Source organism: Rhinoraja longicauda, chromosome 15 (assembly GCF_053455715.1).
Source record: "Rhinoraja longicauda isolate Sanriku21f chromosome 15, sRhiLon1.1, whole genome shotgun sequence".
Classification (NCBI taxonomy): domain Eukaryota; kingdom Metazoa; phylum Chordata; class Chondrichthyes; order Rajiformes; family Arhynchobatidae; genus Rhinoraja; species Rhinoraja longicauda.
The window spans coordinates 45,608,226-45,628,614 of NC_135967.1; the positions used below are offsets into that span (position 1 = coordinate 45,608,226).

Below are 20,389 nucleotides of genomic sequence, written 5' to 3' on the forward strand. Positions count from 1 at the left end.
ATTGTTCTATTCCCGGTCCACATGACACAGAGGGACAGTGTGTTTTGGTTTTATTGTACATTATCTGTGTGCACTGTGCTCTGTTCTTGGTTCAAGGGACACAGGGGGACAATGCAATTTGTTTATTGTACATTATCTGCATGCGTACTGTTTACAGGCCGTTATGCTGCTGCAAATAAGAAGTTCACTGTTCCATTCTCAGTAAATATGAAATGGACAGTGTATTTTGTTTATTATGCATTATGAATATGTGTTTACGGACCTGTTACGCTGCTGCAAGTAAGAAGTTCAGTGTTCTGTTCTCAGTCCACACGACACAGAGAGACAGTGTGCTCTGATTTGTTTACATTATCTCCGTTTCTGCGTTCTGTTCTGAATAAATGGGACAGAGGAACAGTCTAATTTGATTATTAAACATTATCTGTGTGTGTACTGTTTACAGGCCTGTTACGCTGATGGAAGTAAGAATTTATTTGTTCCACTCTCTGTAAATATGACATGGACAGTGTTTTTTTGTTTATTGTACATTATGACTGTGTGTTTACAGACATGTTACGCTGCTGCAAGTAAGTTCGGTACATAAGACAGGGGAGAGCAGTGTGCTTGGTTTATTATACATTATGAGTGTATGTTTACAGGCCTGTTACGTTGCTGCACGTAAGAATTTCATTGTTCCATTCTCAGTAAATACGAGGCAGGGACTGACTGAGTGAGTGAGTGTGTGTGTGTTTACAGACCCTGTTATGCTGCTGAAAGTAAGAATATCGTCTGTTGTCTGTACACATGACACAGAAGGACAGTGTTTATACATTATGTGCACGTACTGTTTTTACAGGCTGCTGCATAGGAGAATTTCATTGTTCCATTCTCAGTAAATATGACACAGGGGCAGTGTTGATGATACATTGTGAATGTGTGTTTACAGATCTTGCAATGATGCTGAAAGTAAGAATTTCAATGTTCTGTTCTCGGTACACACAGCACAAAATGAACAGTGTGTTTTGTTATGTGTTCTGTTCTTGGTACATATGACACACAGGGACAGTGTGTTTTGTTTGTACATTATATGCACATGAAAGGTTTAGCAACACTTATAGGGGTGTATTATAGACCGCCAAATAGGGAACGAGAATTGGAAGAGCAAATATGTAAGGAGATAGCAGATATTAGTAGTAAGCACAGAGTAGTGATTGTGGGTGATTTCAATTTTCCGTATATAGACTGGGAATCACATTCTGTTAAAGGGCTGGATGGTTTGGAGTTTGTAAAATGTGTGCAGGATAGTTTTTTGCAGCAATACGTAGAGGTACCTACCAGAGAAGGGGCAGTGTTGGACCTCCTGTTAGGAAATGAGACGGGTCAGGTGACGGAGGTATGTGATGAGGAGCACTTTGGGTCTAGTGATCACAATGCCATTAGTTTCAATATCATTATGGAGAAGGTCAAATCTGGACCAAGGAATCTTAAGAAGGAAATTAGAAAAGCGAAAAAAAGATATGAGGCTGCTTTGGCAAGTAATGTAAAAGTAAACCCCAAGGGGTTCTACAGATATGTCAATAGCAAAAGGATAGCGAGGGATAAAATTGGTCCATTAGAGAGTCAGAGTGGACAGCTATGTGCTGAGCCGGAAGAAATGGGGGAGATATTAAACAATTTCTTTTCTTTGGTATTCACCGAGGAGAACGATATTGAATTATGTGAGGTAAGCGAAACAAGTAGAGTAGTGATGAAAATTATGAGGATTAAAGAAGAGGAGGTACGGACACTTTTGAAAAATATAAAAGTGGATAAGTCTCCAGGTCCTGATAGGATATTCCCTAGGACATTGAGGGAAGTTAGTGCAGAACTAGCAGGGGCTATGACGGAAATATTTCAAACGTCATTAGAAACGGGGATGGTGCCGGAAGATTGGCGCATTGCGCATGTTGTGCCTTTGTTTAAAAAAGGTTCTAAAAGTAAACCTAGCAATTATAGACCTGTTAGTTTGACGTCTGTCGTGGGAAAATTAATGGAAAAGATACTTAGGGACAATATATATAATTATTTGGATAAACAAGGCCTGATTAGAAACAGTCAACATGGATTTGTGCCTGGAAGGTCATGTTTGACTAATCTTCTTGAATTTTTTGAAGAGGTTACCAGGGAAATTGATAAGGGCAAGGCTGTGGATGTTGTCTATATGGACTTCAGTAAGGCATTTGACAAGTTTCCACATGGAAGGTTGATTAAGAAGGTTAAATCGTTGGGTATTAATAGTGAGATTGCAAGATGGATTCAACAATGGCTGAATGGGAGATACCAGAGGGTAATGGTTGACAATTGTATGTCAGGTTGGAGGCCAGTGTCTAGTGGAGTACCCCAAGGATCTGTGTTGGGTCCACTGTTGTTTGTCATTTACATTAATGATCTGGATGATGGTGTGGCAAATTGGATTAGTAAATATGCAGATGATACTAAGGTAGGTGGTGTAGTTAATAATGAAGTAGAGTTTCAAAGTCTACAGAGAGACTTGGGCCTTGGAAGGGTGGGCTGAAAGATGGCAGATGGAGTTTAATGCTGATAAGTGTGAGGTGCTGCATTTTGGTAGGACAAATCAACATAGGACGTACAGGGTAAATGGTAAGGAATTGAGGAATGCAGTGGAACAGAGGGATCTGGGAATAACTGTGCATTGTTCCCTGAAGGTGGAATCTCATGTGGATAGGGTGGTGAAGAAGGCGTTTGGTATGCTTGCCTTTATAAATCAGAGCATCGAGTATAGAAGTTGGGATGTAATGTTAAAATTGTACAGGGCATTGGTGAGGCCGAATCTGGAGTATGGTGTGCAGTTCTGGTCGCCAAATTATAGGAAGGATGTCGACAAAATGGAGAGGGTACAGAGGAGATTTACTAGAATGTTGCCTGGGTTTCAGCACTTAAGCTACAGAGAGAGGTTGAGCAGGTTGGGTCTTTATTCTTTGGAGCGTAGAAGGTTGAAGGGGGACTTGATAGAGGTTTTTAAAATGTTGAGAGGGACAGACAGAGTTGACGTGGGTAGGCTTTTCCCTTTGAGAGTGGGGAAGATTCCAACAAGGGGACATAGCTTCAGAATTGAGGGGCAAAAGTTTAGAGGTAACATGAGGGGGAACTTCTTTACTCAGAGGGTTGTGGCTGTATGGAATGGGCTTCCGGTGGAAGTGGTGGAGGCTGGCTCGATTTTATTATTTAAGAGTAAATTGGATAGGTATATGGATAGGAGGGGATTGGAGGGTTATGGTCTGAGTGCAGGTAGATGAGACTAGGTCAGGGAGAATGGTCGGCGTGGACTGGTAGGGCCGGACAGGCCTGTTTCCATGCTGTAGTTGTTATATGTTATATATGTTATATATGTTAGGGGTAACATGAGGGGTAACTTCTTTACTCAGAGGGTGGTGGCTGTATGGAATGGGCTTCCGGTGGAAGTGGTGGAGGCAGGCTCGATTTTATTATTTAAGAGTAAATTGGATAGGTATATGGATAAGAGGGGATTAGAGGGTTATGGTCTGAGTGCAGGTAGATGAGACTAGGTCAGGGAGAGTGGTCGGCGTGGACTGGTAGGGCCGAACGGGCCTGTTTCCGTGCTGTAGTTGTTATATGGTTATAAGTACTGTGTTTACAGGCTTGCTGTGTTGCTGCAAGTAAGGATTTCATTGCTCTGTTCGTGGTACACATGACACAGAGGGGCAGTGTGTTTCGGGTTGTTTACATTACCTGCCTTTTCGATTCTTTATATAAAGGGACAGTGTATTTTGTTTATTATACAATATTTGTGTGTTTTTTACAGGCCTTATTGTTATTGCTGCTGCAAGTATGAATTTCATTTTTAGCGTCTTGGTGCATTTGACACAGAGAGGGACAAGGTGTTTTGTTTATACATTATGTGCAAGTAATGTGCGTACAGGCCTGTTATCCTGCCGCAAGTAAGAATTGAATTGTTCTGTTCTTGGCACACATGACACTGAGGGACAGTGTGTTTTGTTAAGTATTTTGACTTGTGAGCATTGTTAGGTGTTTATTTGTTATGTGTGGGGACATTGTTTACAGGCCTTTTACAAGAAAGAATTTCATTGCTCTTTTCTCAGCACTTATGACACAGAGGGGCAGTGTATTTTGCGTATACATTATATGCAGTGACTAATGGGGTGCCGCAAGGCTCGGTGCTGGGACCCCAGTTATTTACAATATATATTAACGATTTAGACGAGGGAATTAAATACGACATCTCCAAGTGTGCAGATGACACAAAGCTGGATGGCAGTGTGAGCTGTGATGAAGATGCTATGAGGCTGCAGGGTGACTTGGATATGTTGAGTGAATGAATGAATGAATGAATGAGTTTATTGGCCAAGTATGCAAATACAAGGAATGTGCCTTGGTGCTCCGCTCACAAATGACAACGCAAGCATACAGTTAACAATTAAGAATAAAGCATAACCACATCAAAACAATAAGAATACAACATTATGGTCTAAACATGTGGGTGAAAATAAACCAGAGCAAAAAAGAGACTAGACTTTGGTTATTGAGTAGAATTATCACTCGTGGAAAAAAGCTGTTTTTATGTCTGGCTGTGGCTGCTTTGACAGTCAGATGCTGGGCAGATACAGTATAATGTCAATCAATGCGAGGTTATTCACTTTGGTGGCAAGAACAGGAAGGCAGATTATTATCTCAATGGTGTCAGATTAGGGAAAGGGGTGGTCCAACGAGACCTGGGTGTGCTTGTACATCAGTCACTGAAAGTAGGCATGCAGGTACAGCAGGCAGTGAAGAAAGCTAATGGAATGTTGGCCTTCATTGCGAGAGGATTTGAGTTTAGGAGCAAGGAGGTCCTACTGCAGTTGTACAGGGCCCTGGTGAGAAGGCACTTGGAGTTTTGTGTGCAATTTTGGTCTCCTAATTTGAGGAAGGACATTATTGCTATTGAGGGAGTGCAGCATAGGTTCACCAGGTTAATTCCCGGGATGGCGGGACTGACATATGATGAAAGAATGGGTGGACTGGGCTTGTATTCAATGGAATTTAGAAGGACGAGAGGGGATCTTATAGAAACATATAAAATTCTTAAACGATTGGACAGGCTAGATGCAGGAAAAATGTTCCCAATGTTGGGGGAGTCCAGAACCAGGGGTCACACAGTTTAAGAATAAGGGATAGTCCATTTAGGAGTGAGATAAGGAACATAAATTTCACCCAGAGTTGTGAACCTGTTGAATTCTCTGCCACAGAAGGCAGTGGTGGCCAATTCACTGGATGTTTTCAAGAGAGTTTGATTTAGCTCTTCGGGCTAACGGAATCAAGGGATATGGGGGAAAAAGCAGGAATGTGGGGTAGTGATTTTGGATGATCAGCCATGATCATATTGAATGGTGGTGCTGGCCCGAATGGCCTACTCCTGCATCTATGTGTCTATGCAGGTACAGTGTTTACAGGCCTGTTATGCTGCCTGTAATTAAGAATCTCCATTCTCGCTAGACATGACAATTAAACACTTTTGATTAAAAAATCTGGGTTTGTGCGCCTACTAGAAACTGAAAATAACTTTTGTTGTAGTTTAAAGCGGGGGGGGGGGGGAGGTCACTCACTGGGGGTGCAGGCTCCGTCCGCTCTCCCGGGGCTAGGCCGCGTTGCCATGGCGATGGGGGGCGCTGATGTCTCTCTCCTTTCTACCCCTTGTAGGTCCTCTCATCTCTCTTCTCCTCCCCTCCCCCCCATCTCCTCTCTCCTCTCTATACCCCTTACGGGTCCTCCTTTCCTTTCTTCCTTCTCTCACTCTCTCTCTCCCCCCGACCACTCCTTCCTTTCCCCTCCCTCTATACTCCTTGCAGTTCCAGCCCTCTATCCCCTCGCCCTCTCTCCTCCAGCCTCTACCCCTACCTCCCTCTCTACCCCTCCTTCCTCTCTCTCTCTCTCTCTCCATCCCTCTCTCTCTCAATCCCCCTTCCTCTATCTCCCCTCCACTCCTTCCCTCCCCCCTCCTTCCCTCTCACACCCCCTCCCTCTCTTTCTTTACCCCAACCTCTCCCCCTCCCTCACACACCCTCCCTCTTTCTCTACCCCTCCCTCCCTCTCTCTCACCTTCTCCCCCTCCCTCCTTCCTCTCTACCCCTCGCTCCTCCTCCCTCTACCCCTCGCTCCTCCTCCCTCTACTCCTCGCTCCTCCTCTCTCTCTCTACCCCTCCCTCCTCCCCTCTCTACCCCTCCCTCCTCCCCTCTCTACCCCTCCCTCCCTACCCCTCACGCTCTCCCTCCCTCTGTGTGTGTGTCTCTCTCTCTTTCTCTCCCCCCTCCATCTCCTCCTACCCCCCTATCTCCCCCTCCCTCTCCCTCCTTCTTTCTACCCCTCCTCCCTCTCCACCCACTCCTCCCTCTCTCTCCCTCTCTCTCTACCCTCCCCCCTCTCTCTCTCTCCCTCTTTCTCTCTATTTCTATCTACCTCTCCCCTCTTTCCCTCCCTCTCTCCCTCTCACTCTCTCTCCCCCTCTCCGTCCCTCTCTCCCCCTCTAACTCCCTCTCTTTCTCCCCCTCCCTCCCTCTATCTCTCTCCCCCTCCCTCCCTCCCTTTCTCTACCCCTCCCCTCTCCCTCCCTCTCTCTCTCCCTCGCTCCCCCTCTCTCCTCCCCCTCTTTCTCCTCCCCTTTCTCTCTCTCTACCCCTCCCTCTCTCTTCCCCCCTCTCCCTCTCTCTCCCCCTCTCCCCTCTCTCTACCTCCCTCTCTCCTCTCTACCCCCTCTCCCTCCCCCCTCCCTCCCCCCTCCCTCTCTCTACCCCCTCTCCCTACCCCCTCTCCCTTCTCCCTCTATAACACCCTCTCCCTCTCTCTACCCCCCTCTCTCTCTACCCCTCTCTCTCCCCCTCCCTCTCTACCCCCTCCCTCTCTACCCCCCTCCCTCTCTCCCTCCCTCTCTACCCCCCTCCCACTCTACCCCCCTCCCCCCCTCCCTCTCTACCCCCCTCCCACTACCCCCTCCCACTCTACCCCCTCCCACTCTACCCTCCTCCCTCTCTACCCCCCTCCCTCTCTACCCCCTCCCTCTCTACCCCCCTCCCTCTCTACCTCCTCCCTCTCTACCCCCCTCCCTCTCTACCCCCTCCCTCTCCCCTCCCCTCCCCCCTCTCTCTCCCTCCCTCTCTCTACCCCCTCCCTCTCTACCCCCTCCCTCTCTACCCCCTCCCTCTAACCCCTCCCTCTCTACCCCCTCCCACTCTACCCCCCTCCCTCTCCCCTCCCTCTCCCCTCCCCCCTCTACCCCTCTCTCCCTCCCTCTCTCCCTCCCTCCCTCCCTCTCTACCCCCCTCTCACTCTACCCCCCTCCCACTCTACCCCCCTCCCTCTCTACCCCCCTCCAACTCTACCGCCCTCCCACTCTACCCCCCTCCCCCTCTACCCCCTCCCCCTCTACTCCCCTCCCTCTCTACCCCCTCCCTCTCTAACCCCTCCCCCTCTAACCCCTCCCTATCTACCCCCCTCCCACTACCCCCTCCCACTCTACCCCCCTCCCCCTCTACCCCCCTCCCCCTCTACCCCCCTCCCTCCCTAACCCCTCCCACTCTACCCCCCTCCCCCTCTACCCCCTCCCTCTCTAACCCCTCCCACTCTACCCTCCTCCCCCTCTCCCCTCCCCCTCTCCCCTCCCCCTCTCCCCTCCTCCCTCTCCCTCTCTACCCCCCTCCCTCTCCCCTCCCCCTCTACCCCCCTCCCTCTCTAACCCCTCCCCCTCTACCCCCCTCACTCTCTAACCCCCCCCTCTACCCCCTCCCCCTCTACCCCCTCCCTCTCTCCCCTCCCCCTCTACCCCCTCCCACTCTACCCCCCTCCCTCTCCCCTCCCCCTCTACCCCCTTCCCCTCCCCCTCCCACTCTACCCCCTCCCTCTCTCCCCTCCCCCTCTACCCCCTCCCACTCTACCCCCCTCCCTCTCCCCTCCCCCTCTACCCCCTCCCCCTCTACCCCCCTCCCCCTCTCCCCCCTCCCCCTCTACCCCCTCCCCCTCTACCCCCCTCCCCCTCTACCCCCTCCCCCTCTACCCCCTCCCTCTCTCCCCTCCCCCTCTACCCCCTCCCACTCTACCCCCCTCCCTCTCCCCTCCCCCTCTACCCCCTTCCCCTCCCCCTCCCACTCTACCCCCTCCCTCTCTCCCCTCCCCCTCTACCCCCTCCCACTCTACCCCCTCCCTCTCCCCTCCCCCTCTACCCCCCTCCCCCTCTACCCCCTCCCCCTCTACCCCCCCTCCCCCTCCCCCTCCCCCCCCCCCGCCGCCGCGCTCGGGGACTATGGGTAGGAAGCGCGGCTTCGCGGAGGCGCCGGCGGACTGCAAGATGGCGGCGGGCTGCTGCGGAGTGAAGAAACAGAAGCTGTCGAGCTGCTCCTCCTCGTCCACCTCGTCGTCCTCCTCCTCCGCCAACGCCGCCGCCGCCGCCGCCGCCGCCAGCGTCAACAACACGGGCGACAACCACTGCAAGGAGACGAGCCGCACCAACGGCTGCCTCGGCCCCGGCCCCGGCGGCAGGAGCATGGTGGTCAACGCCGAGATGTGCTGCTTCTGCTTCGACGTCCTCTACTGCCATCTGTACGGATACCAGCCCCCTCGCAGCCCCCGCTTCACCAACGACCCCTAGTAAGTCTCTGCCCTGCCCCCCCCCTCACCTCCCCTCATCCTTTCCCCCTCCCCTCCTTCCCCTCCTTTCCCCTCATTTCCCCCTCCCCTCCTTTCCCCTTCCCCTCACCCCCCCTCCTTTCCCCCTCCCCTCATTTCCCCCTCCCTCCCTCCTTTCCCCTCATTTCCCCCTCCCCTCCTTTCCCCCTTTCCCCCTCCCCTCATTCCCCCTCCCCTCATTTCCCCCTCCTTTCCCCTCAACCCCCCTCCTTTCCCCCTCCCCTTATTTCCTCCTTTCCCCTCATTTCCCCCTGTCATTTCCCCCTCCCATTTCCCCCTCCCCTCCTTTCCCCTCATTTCCCCCTCCCCTCCTTTCCCCCTCCCCTCCTTTCCCCTCATTTCCCCCCTCTCATTTCCCCCTCCCATTTCCCCCTCCCTTCCTTTCCCTTTCCCCTCATTTCCCCCTCCCTCCTTTCCCCTCATTTCACCCTCCCCTCCTTTCCCCCTCCCCTCCCCTCCTTTCCCCTCCCCTCATTTCCCCCTCCCTCATTTCCCCTCATTTCCCCCCTCCCCTCCTTTCCCCTAATTTCCTCCTCCCTCCTTTCCCCTCATTTCCCCCCTCCCTCTCATTTCCCCCTCCCCTCCTTTCCCTTTCCCCTCATTCCCCCCCTCATTTCCCCCTCCCTCCTTTCCCCTCATTTCCCCCTCCCCTCCTTTCCCCTCATTTCCCCCTCCCCTCATTCCCCCCCCTTCATTTCCCCCTCCTTCCTTTCCCCTCATTTCCTCCTCCCTCCGTTCCCCTCATTTCTCCCCTCCCCTCATTTCCCCCCTACCCTCCTTTCCCCTCATTTCCCCCTCCCCTCCTTTCCCCTAATTTCCCCCCTCCCCTCCTTTCCCCTCATTTCCCCCTCCCCTCATTTCCCCCTCTTTTTCCCCCTCCCCTCCTTTTCCCCTCCCCTCCTTTTCCTCTCCCCTCCTTTTCCCCCTCCCCTCCTTTTCCCCCTCCCCTCCTTTTCCCCATCCCTCCTTTTCCTCTCCCCTCCTTTTCCCCTCCTTTTCCCGTCCCCTCCTTTTCCCCTCACCTCCTTTTCCCCTCCCCTCCTTTTCCCCTCCCCTCCTTTTCCCCTCCCCTCCTTTTCCCGTCCCCTCCCCTCCCCTCCTTTTACCCGTCCCTTCCCCCGTCCCCTCCCCTCCTTTTCCCCACCCCTCCTTTTCCCCTCCCCTCCTTTTCCCCTCCCCTCCTTTTCCCCTCCCCTCATTTTCCCCTCCCCTCCTTTTCCCCTCCCCTCCTTTTCCCCTCCCCTCCTTTTCCCCTCCTCCCTTACAGTAATCAGACAAAAGGTTACTTGGGGAAAGAGGAACTGAGAAGTTTGGACTTTGGTCTTTCCATTTGAGCCAAAAGGTTATCAGCTGACCAAGTACGGAATGACAAGTTATGAGTTTGCTGCAAAAGTCTCCACTTGTCTGTAAGAATACAGGTGTAGTAGAGTCATATACAGTGTGGAAACAGGCCCTTCACCCCAACGGCCAACAATGTCCCAGCTGCACTCGTTCCACTTGCCTGCGTTTGGTCCATATCCCTCCAAACCTGTCCTGTCCATGTACCTGTCTTAACTGTTTCTTAAATGATGGGATAGTCCCAGCCTCAACTACCTCGTCTGGCAACTTGTTCCATACACCCACCACCCTTTGTGTGAAAAAGTTACCTCTTGGATTACTGTTAAATCTTTTCCCCTTCACCTTGAACCTATGTCCTCTCGTCCTCGATTCCCCTACTCTGGGCAAAAGACTCTGTGCATCCACCTGATCTACTCCTCTGATGATTTTGTATATTTCTATAAGATCTCCCCTCATCCTCCTGCTCTCCAAGGAATAGAGACCCAGCCTACTCAACCTCTCCCCATAGCTCACACCCTCTAGTCCTGGCAACATCCTCGTAAATCTTTTCTGAACCCTTTCAAGCTTGACAATATCTTTCCTAGAACATGGTGCCCAGAACTGAACACAATATTCTAAATGCAATCTCACCAACGTCTTGTACAACTGCAACATGACCTCCTAACTTCTATACTCAATACTCTGACTGATGAAGGCCAAAGTGCCAAAAGCCTTTTTGACCACCTTATAATAATAATAATAATAATATATTTATTTTATATAGCGCCTTATCACATGCTCAAAGCGCTTTACAAATACAATTAACATAGAGACAAACAGACAAACTACCTGCAACTCGACAATCCATGCACCTGTACTCCTAGATCCGTCTGCTCTACAACACTATCCAGAGGCCTACCATTTACTGTGTAGGTCCTGCCCTTGTTCGACGTCACAAAATGCAACACCTCACACTTCTCTGTATTAAATTCCATCAACCATTCCTTCCCCCACCTGACCAATCGATCCAGATCCTACTGCAATCTTTCACAACCATCACCACTAGTTGCAAAACCTGATACTTTTGTATCATCAGCAAACTTGCTAATCTTGCCCTGTATGTTCTCATCCAAATCATTGATATAGATAACAAACAGTAACGAGCCCAACACTGAGGCACACCACTCATCACAGGCCTCCAGTCTGAGAAGCAACTTTCCATCATCACCCTCTGCTTCCTTCCATGAAGCCAATTTGCTATCCATTCAGCTATCTCTCCTTGGATCCCCTGCGATCTAACCTTCCAGAGCAGCCTGCCATGCGGAACCGTGTCGAACTCCCTACTGAAGTCCATGTACACAACATCTACAGCTCTGCCCTCATCAACCTTTTTTGTCACGTCTTAAAAAAAATCAATCAGATTTGTGAGACTCTACCTCCCATGTACAAAACCATGCTGACTGTCCCCAATGAGCCCTTGCCCATCCAAATGCCTGTACATCCTATCCCTCAGAATACTCTCCAGTAACTAACCAACTACAGATATTAAGCTCACCTGCCTACAGTTCCCAGCGTTTTCCCTGCAGCCCTTCTTGAAAAGAGGCACAAGATTTGCCACCCTCCAGTCTTCCGGCACCTCTCCTGTATTTAAGGACGACTCGTAAATTTTAACCAGGGCTCCCGCAATTTTCTCTCTAGTTTCCCACAATGTCCTCGGATATATCTGATCAGGCCCTGGAAATTTGTCTACCTTCAAACACGACAGTACCCTTAGTACTTCTTCGACAGTAACCCTGACTGCTCTCAAGACACTTCCCGTGACTGCTCCAATTTCCTCCGTCCTACTGTCTTTCTCCTCGGTAAATAGAGGAGAAATACTCATTAAGGACCTTGCCCTTCTCTTGTGGCTCCACACAGAGGTGACCACTTTGATTCCTGAGAGGTCCCACTCTCTAGCTACCCCTTTCCCCCTGATGCATTTATAAAATCTTTTGCGATTTTCTTTAATGCTACCTGCCAGAGCTATTTCCTGGCCCCTTTTTGGCCTTCCGAGTTCCTTTTTTAGTTTACTCCTTAGTTCCCGAAACTCCTCCACTTGATCCCAGCTGCCTCTACCTGCCCCATGCATCCTTCTTGTTTTTGACAGCCAAGCTTCCTTACATTTGCCTGCTTTGCCCTTCACTCTAACGGGGACGTACACATCCTGAGCTTTCTTCAGCACACTTTCAAAAACATCCCACTTGGCCAATGTTCCTTTCTCCTCTAATGACCTGCTCTAATCAACTTGACGAGACCTTCTCTCATACCTTCAAAGTTGGCCTTACCCCAGTTGAGCATTTTAATACGTGGACCCTCTCCGTCCCATAACTATCTTAAACCTATTCGAACTGTGGTCACTGGTGCCAAAAGGCTCCTCCACACATACTTCATTAACTAGCCCTTCCCAATTTCCCAATACTAGATCCAGCGTTGCCCTCTCACGTGTGGGGGCCTCCACATACTTTCTAAGAAAACTCTCCTGAACACTTTTGAGGAGTTGCACCCCATCTATACCCTTCACACTATGATTTTCCCAGTCTATATTGGGAAAGTTAAAATCCCCTAATGCAACAACCTTATTTGACCTGCAATCTCCCAGCACATTTGTTCTTCTTATTCCCATTGACTATTCGGGGGTCTGTAGTAAACCCCCAACAAGATGACCATCCCTTTCTTGTACCTCAGCTCCACCCATACAGCCTCACTAGACGAACCGTCCGTAATGTCACCTCTGAACACAGCCGTGACATCCTTCTCAACCAACAATGCAACCCCCCCCGTCCTCTTTTTCCCTCACCCCTGTCTCTCCTGAAGTTCCTGTACCCCGGAACATTGAGCTGCCAGTCCTGCCCGTCCCTTAACCAAGTTTCAGTCTTGGTACAATGTCTCAGTCGCACGTACCTATCCATTCCCTAAGGTCACCTGCCTTACCCCTCAGGCCCCTTGCATTAAAATACGTGCAGTTTAAACCAACCCTTCCTCCTCGCTCTCTGCCTTTCACCTGCCTATCCTGTCCACTAACATTTCCCACACCCCACTCTCTATACCAACTTCTAGCCTCTCATGTGCCTCTGTCCTGCACGAGATCCCACCCCCCCTGCCAATCTAGTTTAAACCCTCCCATGTAGCATTAACAAACCCTCCCGCTAGGATGTTGGTCCCCCTCCAGTTTAGGTGCAACCCGTCCCTTTTATGCAGGTCACCCCTGCCCCAGAAGAGATCCCAATTATCCAGAAAATTGAATCCCTGCCCCCTGCACTAACTCCTCAGCCATACATTAATTTCCCCTATCTTCCTATTCTTACCTTCACTAGCACGAGATACTGGAAACAATCCTGAGATCACTACCCTGCAGGTCCTGCTTTTCTGTCTTCTACCCAATTCCATAAAATCTTGTTGCAGAACCTCCTTCCTCTTCCGACCTATATCATTTGTGCCAACATGCACAACAATCTCAGGCTGCTCCCCCTCACTCTTGAGGATGCCGTGCAGCCGCTCCGTGACACACCATCCTGGAGTCTCGCCTGCTGTCACAGAATCTCCCGTCCGCACCTCTGACGATGGAGTCTCCCACCACTGTGGCTCTGCCTGACGTCACTTCCCCGCTGAGTCTCGGCACCAGGGTTGGAATCACAGCTCTGGCTGCCATTCAATCTTGTCATGTCGTCCGCTCCCAAGAGCGTGTACCTGGTTTCAGTCGGTACAGCCACTGGGGTCTCCTGTACTCCACGTTTACTCCTCTTTCTCACAGTCACCCACCTTTGTTCTTCCTGTATCCTTGGTGTGACAACCTCACTGTGGGTCTTGCCAGGAGGTTCTTGTTGTCCTGGATGGCCCTGAGGTCATCCAGCTGCTGCTCCAGTTCCCCAACACGTTCATTCAGGAGCTGCACCTGGACACAATTCCTGCAGGTGTAGTATCCAGAAGCACCAGCAGTGTCCCTGACTTTCCACATCCTGCAGGAGAGACACTGCGACAACTTGCCTGCCATTTCTTCAGTGGACAAAAAATCACAGCTTTCGAATCAAGTGTAGCCTCCTCGCCGAAGACTCTTGAGCCAATGACTCACACTTTACTCACCAAGGCACTTAAGACTCTTCAGCCAAAGACTCACACTTTACTCACCAAGGCACTTCACCTCAACAAGGCTGCTCTGCAGCAGCTGCACTTCTTATATCTGTTACCTAATCAACTACTTTAGGGTTAATTTGTAAATTACTCGAACCTGGGCCTTTTGTGCTCTTTTTAAATCTTCTTTCCAACTGACTCACCTACTTCCAGCCAATACTACTCTCACTGCTTTTGGCTGCTGTTTCTCTCCGACCTTCACAGTAAAACAATCTCAATGCATTCCAGGACAAAGAAGCCTGGTTGGACATTTATTTTGTAAAAATAAGGAACTGTTGATGCTGGTTTTTCAAAATATGACTCAAAGTGCTGAAGAAACTCAGTGGATCAGGCAGCATCCGTGGAGAACATGGATAGGTGACGTTTTGGATTAGGGCCCTCATTTCACTGGCTGAAACACTGCATGCTCTCCATCACTGGTGCATTGACTAAGGTGTGCCATCTTCAAGATGCACAGCAGCAATTTGCCAAGTCTGGTCTTGAAGAACTCTCTAAATCTGCCACAACAGGCATGTGGAAGTACCACCACGACTGGGCCACATCAGTATGAATTGGAAAACTGCATTCCTCCATCAGTGGGTCAAAATTCCAGAAGGCTTAGAGTTTGACAGCAACAGAAAATGGCTGTTGTTCGTCGGGGTGTTGGTAGGTGTTTTGAATCGGGCAGTTTCCCAATCCTGTGGTGAAGCAAGTGGGTGTCACAATGCAGACAGGAGTCCAGGTGAGTAACCGTGGGAAGTTCCTCATTTAAGTTGTGAGCTTTACCCTGTTGCGTGCCAAAAGCACAGAAAAACTAGAATAAAAAATCATCAATTTAGTGTTTGTAGCAGCAATTCTTCAATTTTCAACAAGGTTTAATTTTTCATAGAAATTGGATCACAGCGTATATGGCAAAATATAAATCCTTTATATTTTTTTCTATCAGAATGAACAATTTCACATTTTGCCATTCTATATCTATTTGTTAAATCTTCAGTTCAGTTTAGTTTATTATCACATGTACCTAGGCACAGTGAAAAGCTTTTGTTATGTGCTAACCAGTCAGTGGAAAGACGAGACTTGATTACAATCGAGCCATTCACGGTGCACTGGTACATGACACGGGAATAACGTTTAGTACAAGGTAAAGCTAGTAATGTCCGATCAAAGATAGTCCGAGGGTCCAGGACTGCTCTCTGGTTGTTTTAGGATGGTTCAGGTTCCTGATAACAGCTGGGAAAAAGACCACCAAGTTAACCTAGCTGTATTTCTTTGTAGTCTTATTGCATCATATCTTCCTAACAAATAAACACTTCCCCATCCTTTTTGCCCTTGTCTTCCCTGTGCCCCACCTGGATATGCACCCATTTCTCTCTTTGCCCTTCCCCATCCGCCCTCGTCCGCTTCCACCTGCATTCTTTCCTCTGGGTTCTCATTTTGTGATTCTATCCTGATCTCTCTCTCTTTCGTTTAATCTCTGGCCTTTATTTAGCCATCTGCCAATAAAAAATCTCCCCTCACCCACATCCATCTCACTTTATCCCAACACCACTTCCAGCTTTCTCCCCTTTCGTTCAATCTGTCAGAAGAAGGGCCCTGATTTGAAATGTGATCTATCCATGTTCTCCGGAGATGTTGCCTAACCCTTTGCATTATTCCAGCACGTTGTCTTTTTTTTTGTAAGCCGGTATCTGCAGTTCCTTGTCTACAAATTACTTTTTGGACTATTCATGTTGTCAGCAAATTTAGCAACGATACCCTTGAATTAATTTGTAAGTGTAAAAAATGTTAGATCCCAGCACTAATTCCTGTGGCACGATATTTGATACATCCTGCCAACTAGCTTCTGATGTTTTTGCTTTGTCAGATATGTTAAGCTAATTGAACTGTAACTTCCTGCTTTGCCTGTTTTTGATTGGGAGGGGGTGAAAATTAAATTTAACACCTTTACCCAATGTAATGGAAGCTTCCTTGAAGCTGGGGAATTACTACCATTGACTTTTTTCCTAATTATTTTTCACTACCTAGAAATTTGATTTGCAGCATAATCTATTATATCAGGAACTTTACTGCTCAAAAAGAACAGTTAGATACAATCTCTAAAAATAAAATTAATAAAAATTTCAAAACCAAAGACCATATTAATGGAAATTAAATGAAATTAGATTGAAATGAGTTACTCTAGCAGTTTGTGTCTATCTTCGGTGTGAACCAGCATCTGCAGTTCCTTCCTACTCTTGCACTTTGTCTATTTTGTAAACCAGCATCTGTAGTACTCTGCGTCTCATGATTTGTTTTCATCGTTTTTGCACTTGTGCTCCGGTTTCCTCCCACATCCCAAAGATGTGCAGGTTTTTGGGTAAATTGGCCCCTGTAAAATTACCCTTAATAAGCAGGGACTAGATGATAAAATGGGATAACATGGAACTCGTGGCACCACGGGAGAAGAATGAGGAGGAGATAAGACTTTTCTTTGCCTTCCATCACAGTAATAATATATTTTATTACACCCAGTGAGGGTGTGCCTAGAGCAATCACTGTGATGGCTGTTTGTGTTAAAATTGTATCTGTGTGTCCTGTGCCTTTTGTTGTCTACTGCCGGACCCTGACGTGAGAGGACGCTGGCGCTGTTTATTCGCCGCTTCTCCGTTAGGATAGTTTGTCTGTTTGTTTTTATGTTATGATTGTCTTTGTAAAGCGCTTTGAGCTTCTGGTAAGGCGCTATATAAAATAAATGCTTATTATTATTATTATTATTAATGTGAACTGGTGATCATTCGCAGTGTGGACCTGGTGGGACAAGGGGCCCTTTTCCATGCTATATCTTTAAACTACTAATGTCTTTTTCATTTAACTGCCTCGCAAAATTTATGTACAATTTGTTTTCCTGTATTGTCTGAATCTGTGGTACTGCTGCAAGCAAGATTACAAACCTCACTAGTCTTGTGGACACAACAATAAATTTGACTTTAGTTTTAATTTTGCACGATTCATGTCATGTTGTGACATCCTCACCAACGATGTTTCTTAAGGTCCTGGGACCCATGGACGTGTCAGACCCTGACTCCAGCAATTTGTACCACATCACATTATTGGTGATTATAATTTTCATGAGATCCCCCCCTCCCCACCAATTCTTGCCTTGGAGTTATTTGTCAACTGTTATTGGTATTCAGCTGCTTAATCCACCTGTCATCTCCTTGTTTTTCTTTATTAATTTCTTAGACTCCTATTTCTATATAAAACTTGCTTTCTTTTTTTAAGCTTCCGTCTAATTGTCTTTTCAAATTACTTGTGGTTTTTGTTTGTATTGGCCAATCATTCCAATATAATCAGGTCTCTTAATTTCCATTAACGTGGCCTTTAGTTTTTATATTGTATCTAGCTCAAATACTTCTATTTGAGCAGGAAAGTTATCTATATATAAAACTTTACTGCTCAAATATATATAATTATCTTTATATTTAATATAGATTATGTTGGAACATGATAACTTGTCTTACCATGACTGCCCTGTTTTTAAAACAAAACATTGCGAAGAAATTGGTGTATGGTTGGAAAACTGCATTACAAGCTTATTTCAGGAGTTGACTATAATGGGAATTGGCTATTTATTGATTGTTTACAAGAAAATGTGCCTCAGTTTACAAGCTTTGAAAGGTGATTGAGCAACTGTAATTATGAATGAGGAATATAATTGCACATATTTTCTGCCAATTTGTTTACCTGTTTGAATAATTTCACTGATCTTCCTTTGTGCTCTTGGAAGCGCTAGTAACTAAAAGCAAGCGGTTTTAAAAATCTGGGAGTAACATTAATCGCTAGACTGCACATTCGGATTAAAGTTTTGACTGGTGGTACTCAAATTGACTTCTTAACACTGAACTTAAATCTCTGTGCCCTTATGTCAATTTCATTATTGTGAATTTTTCACCACCCCAAAATCTGAAATACAGGACTTTGAGCTAATGAATGGCCATGTGCATACAATTCTAGTCAGGGGTTCTTGTTAACTTGTGCTAGTATTTATTTGGAGTTATAACCCCACTTTCAATATTGTGTGAAGGTTCTATTCCTGAGAACTGTCTGTAAACTATTTTTTCTAAATCTGAAATGTCTGCTTTCCGTATATTGCTCTGCATTCTCTTGTTAAAACGTCATTTCAGTGAATAATCACCTTAACACTACCCATAATTAAAGTAATAGAATATATACTGTATTCAGCCATTAGTGAATACAATATTATCATGGAGACATAAGAAACCACTGATGCCAGTTTTCCAAACAAAAACTGCTGGAATAACTGGATCAGGCTACATCTCTGGAGGACATGGACAGGTGATGTTTTAGGGATGAGGTCCTTATTATTAGTAATAGTAGCAAGTTGACAAATGCTTTTACAGTGTGGGAGAATTTGTGTAAAGTCTGATTTCTGTAAGTCGGGCTGTTTCTATCACGGGGAGCCCCTGTACTGGAGAATTAATAACTTTATCTCGCCATTCTTGAATAGATACGAAAATGTTTGCAAGATTTTAATTTTCCATAAGTTCCAAACACTTCCTCCCGGCAATGTCCTAGCATCATTACTATTATTACAAACATTTTATTGCAGTTACACATTTTGAAAAATTCTTCCCTGTGGCTTTCAAACTATACAACTACTCCCCCTTCTGTCGTGGGGTAGACTGAGACTGACTCCCCTCCCCACCCCCCCAATCTTTGCACATCCTTAATCCTTTCCATTCGTCATTTTGATTTCATGTTTCAAGTATTTTGTGTTTTATGACTGTTGGCAGACCAATTTCCCTCCTGGGATAAAGTTGTCTCGTATCATGCTTGTCTGTACGTTCTCCCCGTGACCTGCATTTGTGTTCTCTGGGATCTCCGGTTTTCTCCCCCACACCAAAGGCGTACAGGTTTGTAGGTTAATTGGCTTGATATAATTGTAAAATTGTCTCTAGTGTGTGTAGGATAGAGTTGGTGTGTGGGGATAGCTGGTTGGCGCGGACTCGGTGGGCCTAAGGCCCTGTTTCCGCGCTGTATCTCTAAACTAAACTAAATTTATCCCACAGATGTTGCCAATATACTTGTCATACCAGCTTGTGTTTACATAAATTTGAAGAAAAATTCATTTGTTGCCTCGGTAAAATGTATTATACAATTTGTTCATGGGAACATTTTGAAGCGAAAATATCTTTTAAGGTTTTTTTTAATGCAAAGTGTACTTTGTTTTAATTTCAATACACCAAATCTTATTGTAGTTCCCCAATTTTATTTTTCTTCTTCTGACATGTCTGCAAAGGAAGTGTAATTTTGACACGTGCTACTGAATTGCTGATGAAGGCTTTAAGCTGACTGTAAAAATGTGGAATGTATCCCCAGAACTATATGTGTTGGTTGCAAAGATCATAAACTATTGGGCTGCAGTGCTGTCCTCCTTTGAAGGAATTTGGTGCCAGATTGTTTGAATGGTTTTAAAATAATTCACGATGACTAAATCCAGTGGGTAACACCCACCGTGTTATGTTCATGCTAACTGGCAAGATTAGCTGATTTATTATAAACCTTACCTTGGTTCAATGCTGTGGCTTGCATATTAATGCTATTTTTCGTTGTTGTTAATGCACTGGTACCCACAACTTAATCGATTATTCTGAAAATTCTGCTGTCTGTATAACATGAGTTTTCGAACATTTAGAACTTTAGAAAAATATGATAAATGGTCTGGATTTTGCTGTATGCCGCATGCAAGCTGCACGTTGTGTCCAATGTCCTTGTAAAGCTGCAGAAAGTAGGAATTTCACATTGTTCCGGTGCATATGACAAATGCTCTTAGTTCTTGACAAAGGAGATGTGTCTGGCCAGCTTTTTTACACAGAATAGTAGGTGCCTGGAGCACAATGCCAGGGGCAGTAGTGGAAACAGATACAATAGTGATGTTTAAGAGACTTAAATAAGCATGTGAACGTGCTGGAAATTGAGGGGATATGGATCACGTGCAGGCATAAGGGATTAGTTTAGTGTAGGAAGGAACTGCAGATGCTGGTTTAAACCGAAGATAGACACAAAAAGCTGGAGTAACTCAGTGGGACAGGCAGCATCTATGGAGAGAAGGAATGGAAGACGTTTTGGGTCGAGACCCTTCAGACTGAAAGTCACGGGAAAGGGAAACGAGAGATATAGATGATGTAGAGAGATATAAAACAATAAATGAAAGATATGCAAAAAGTTGTGATGATAAAGGAAACAGGC

General features: G+C 46.9%; 1 protein-coding gene across 1 annotated transcript in view; it reads left to right on the forward strand.

The window, feature by feature from the left end:
- The first annotated feature begins 8,291 nt into the window (after nt 1-8,291).
- Nucleotides 8,292-20,389, forward strand: part of ammecr1 (AMMECR nuclear protein 1) — a 95,632-nt gene continuing 83,534 nt past the window's right edge. Inside the window, exon 1 of the mRNA XM_078412604.1 lies at nt 8,292-8,635. Within this exon, the coding sequence (XP_078268730.1) occupies nt 8,292-8,635 (344 nt within the window). The remainder of the gene's footprint in view (nt 8,636-20,389) is intronic.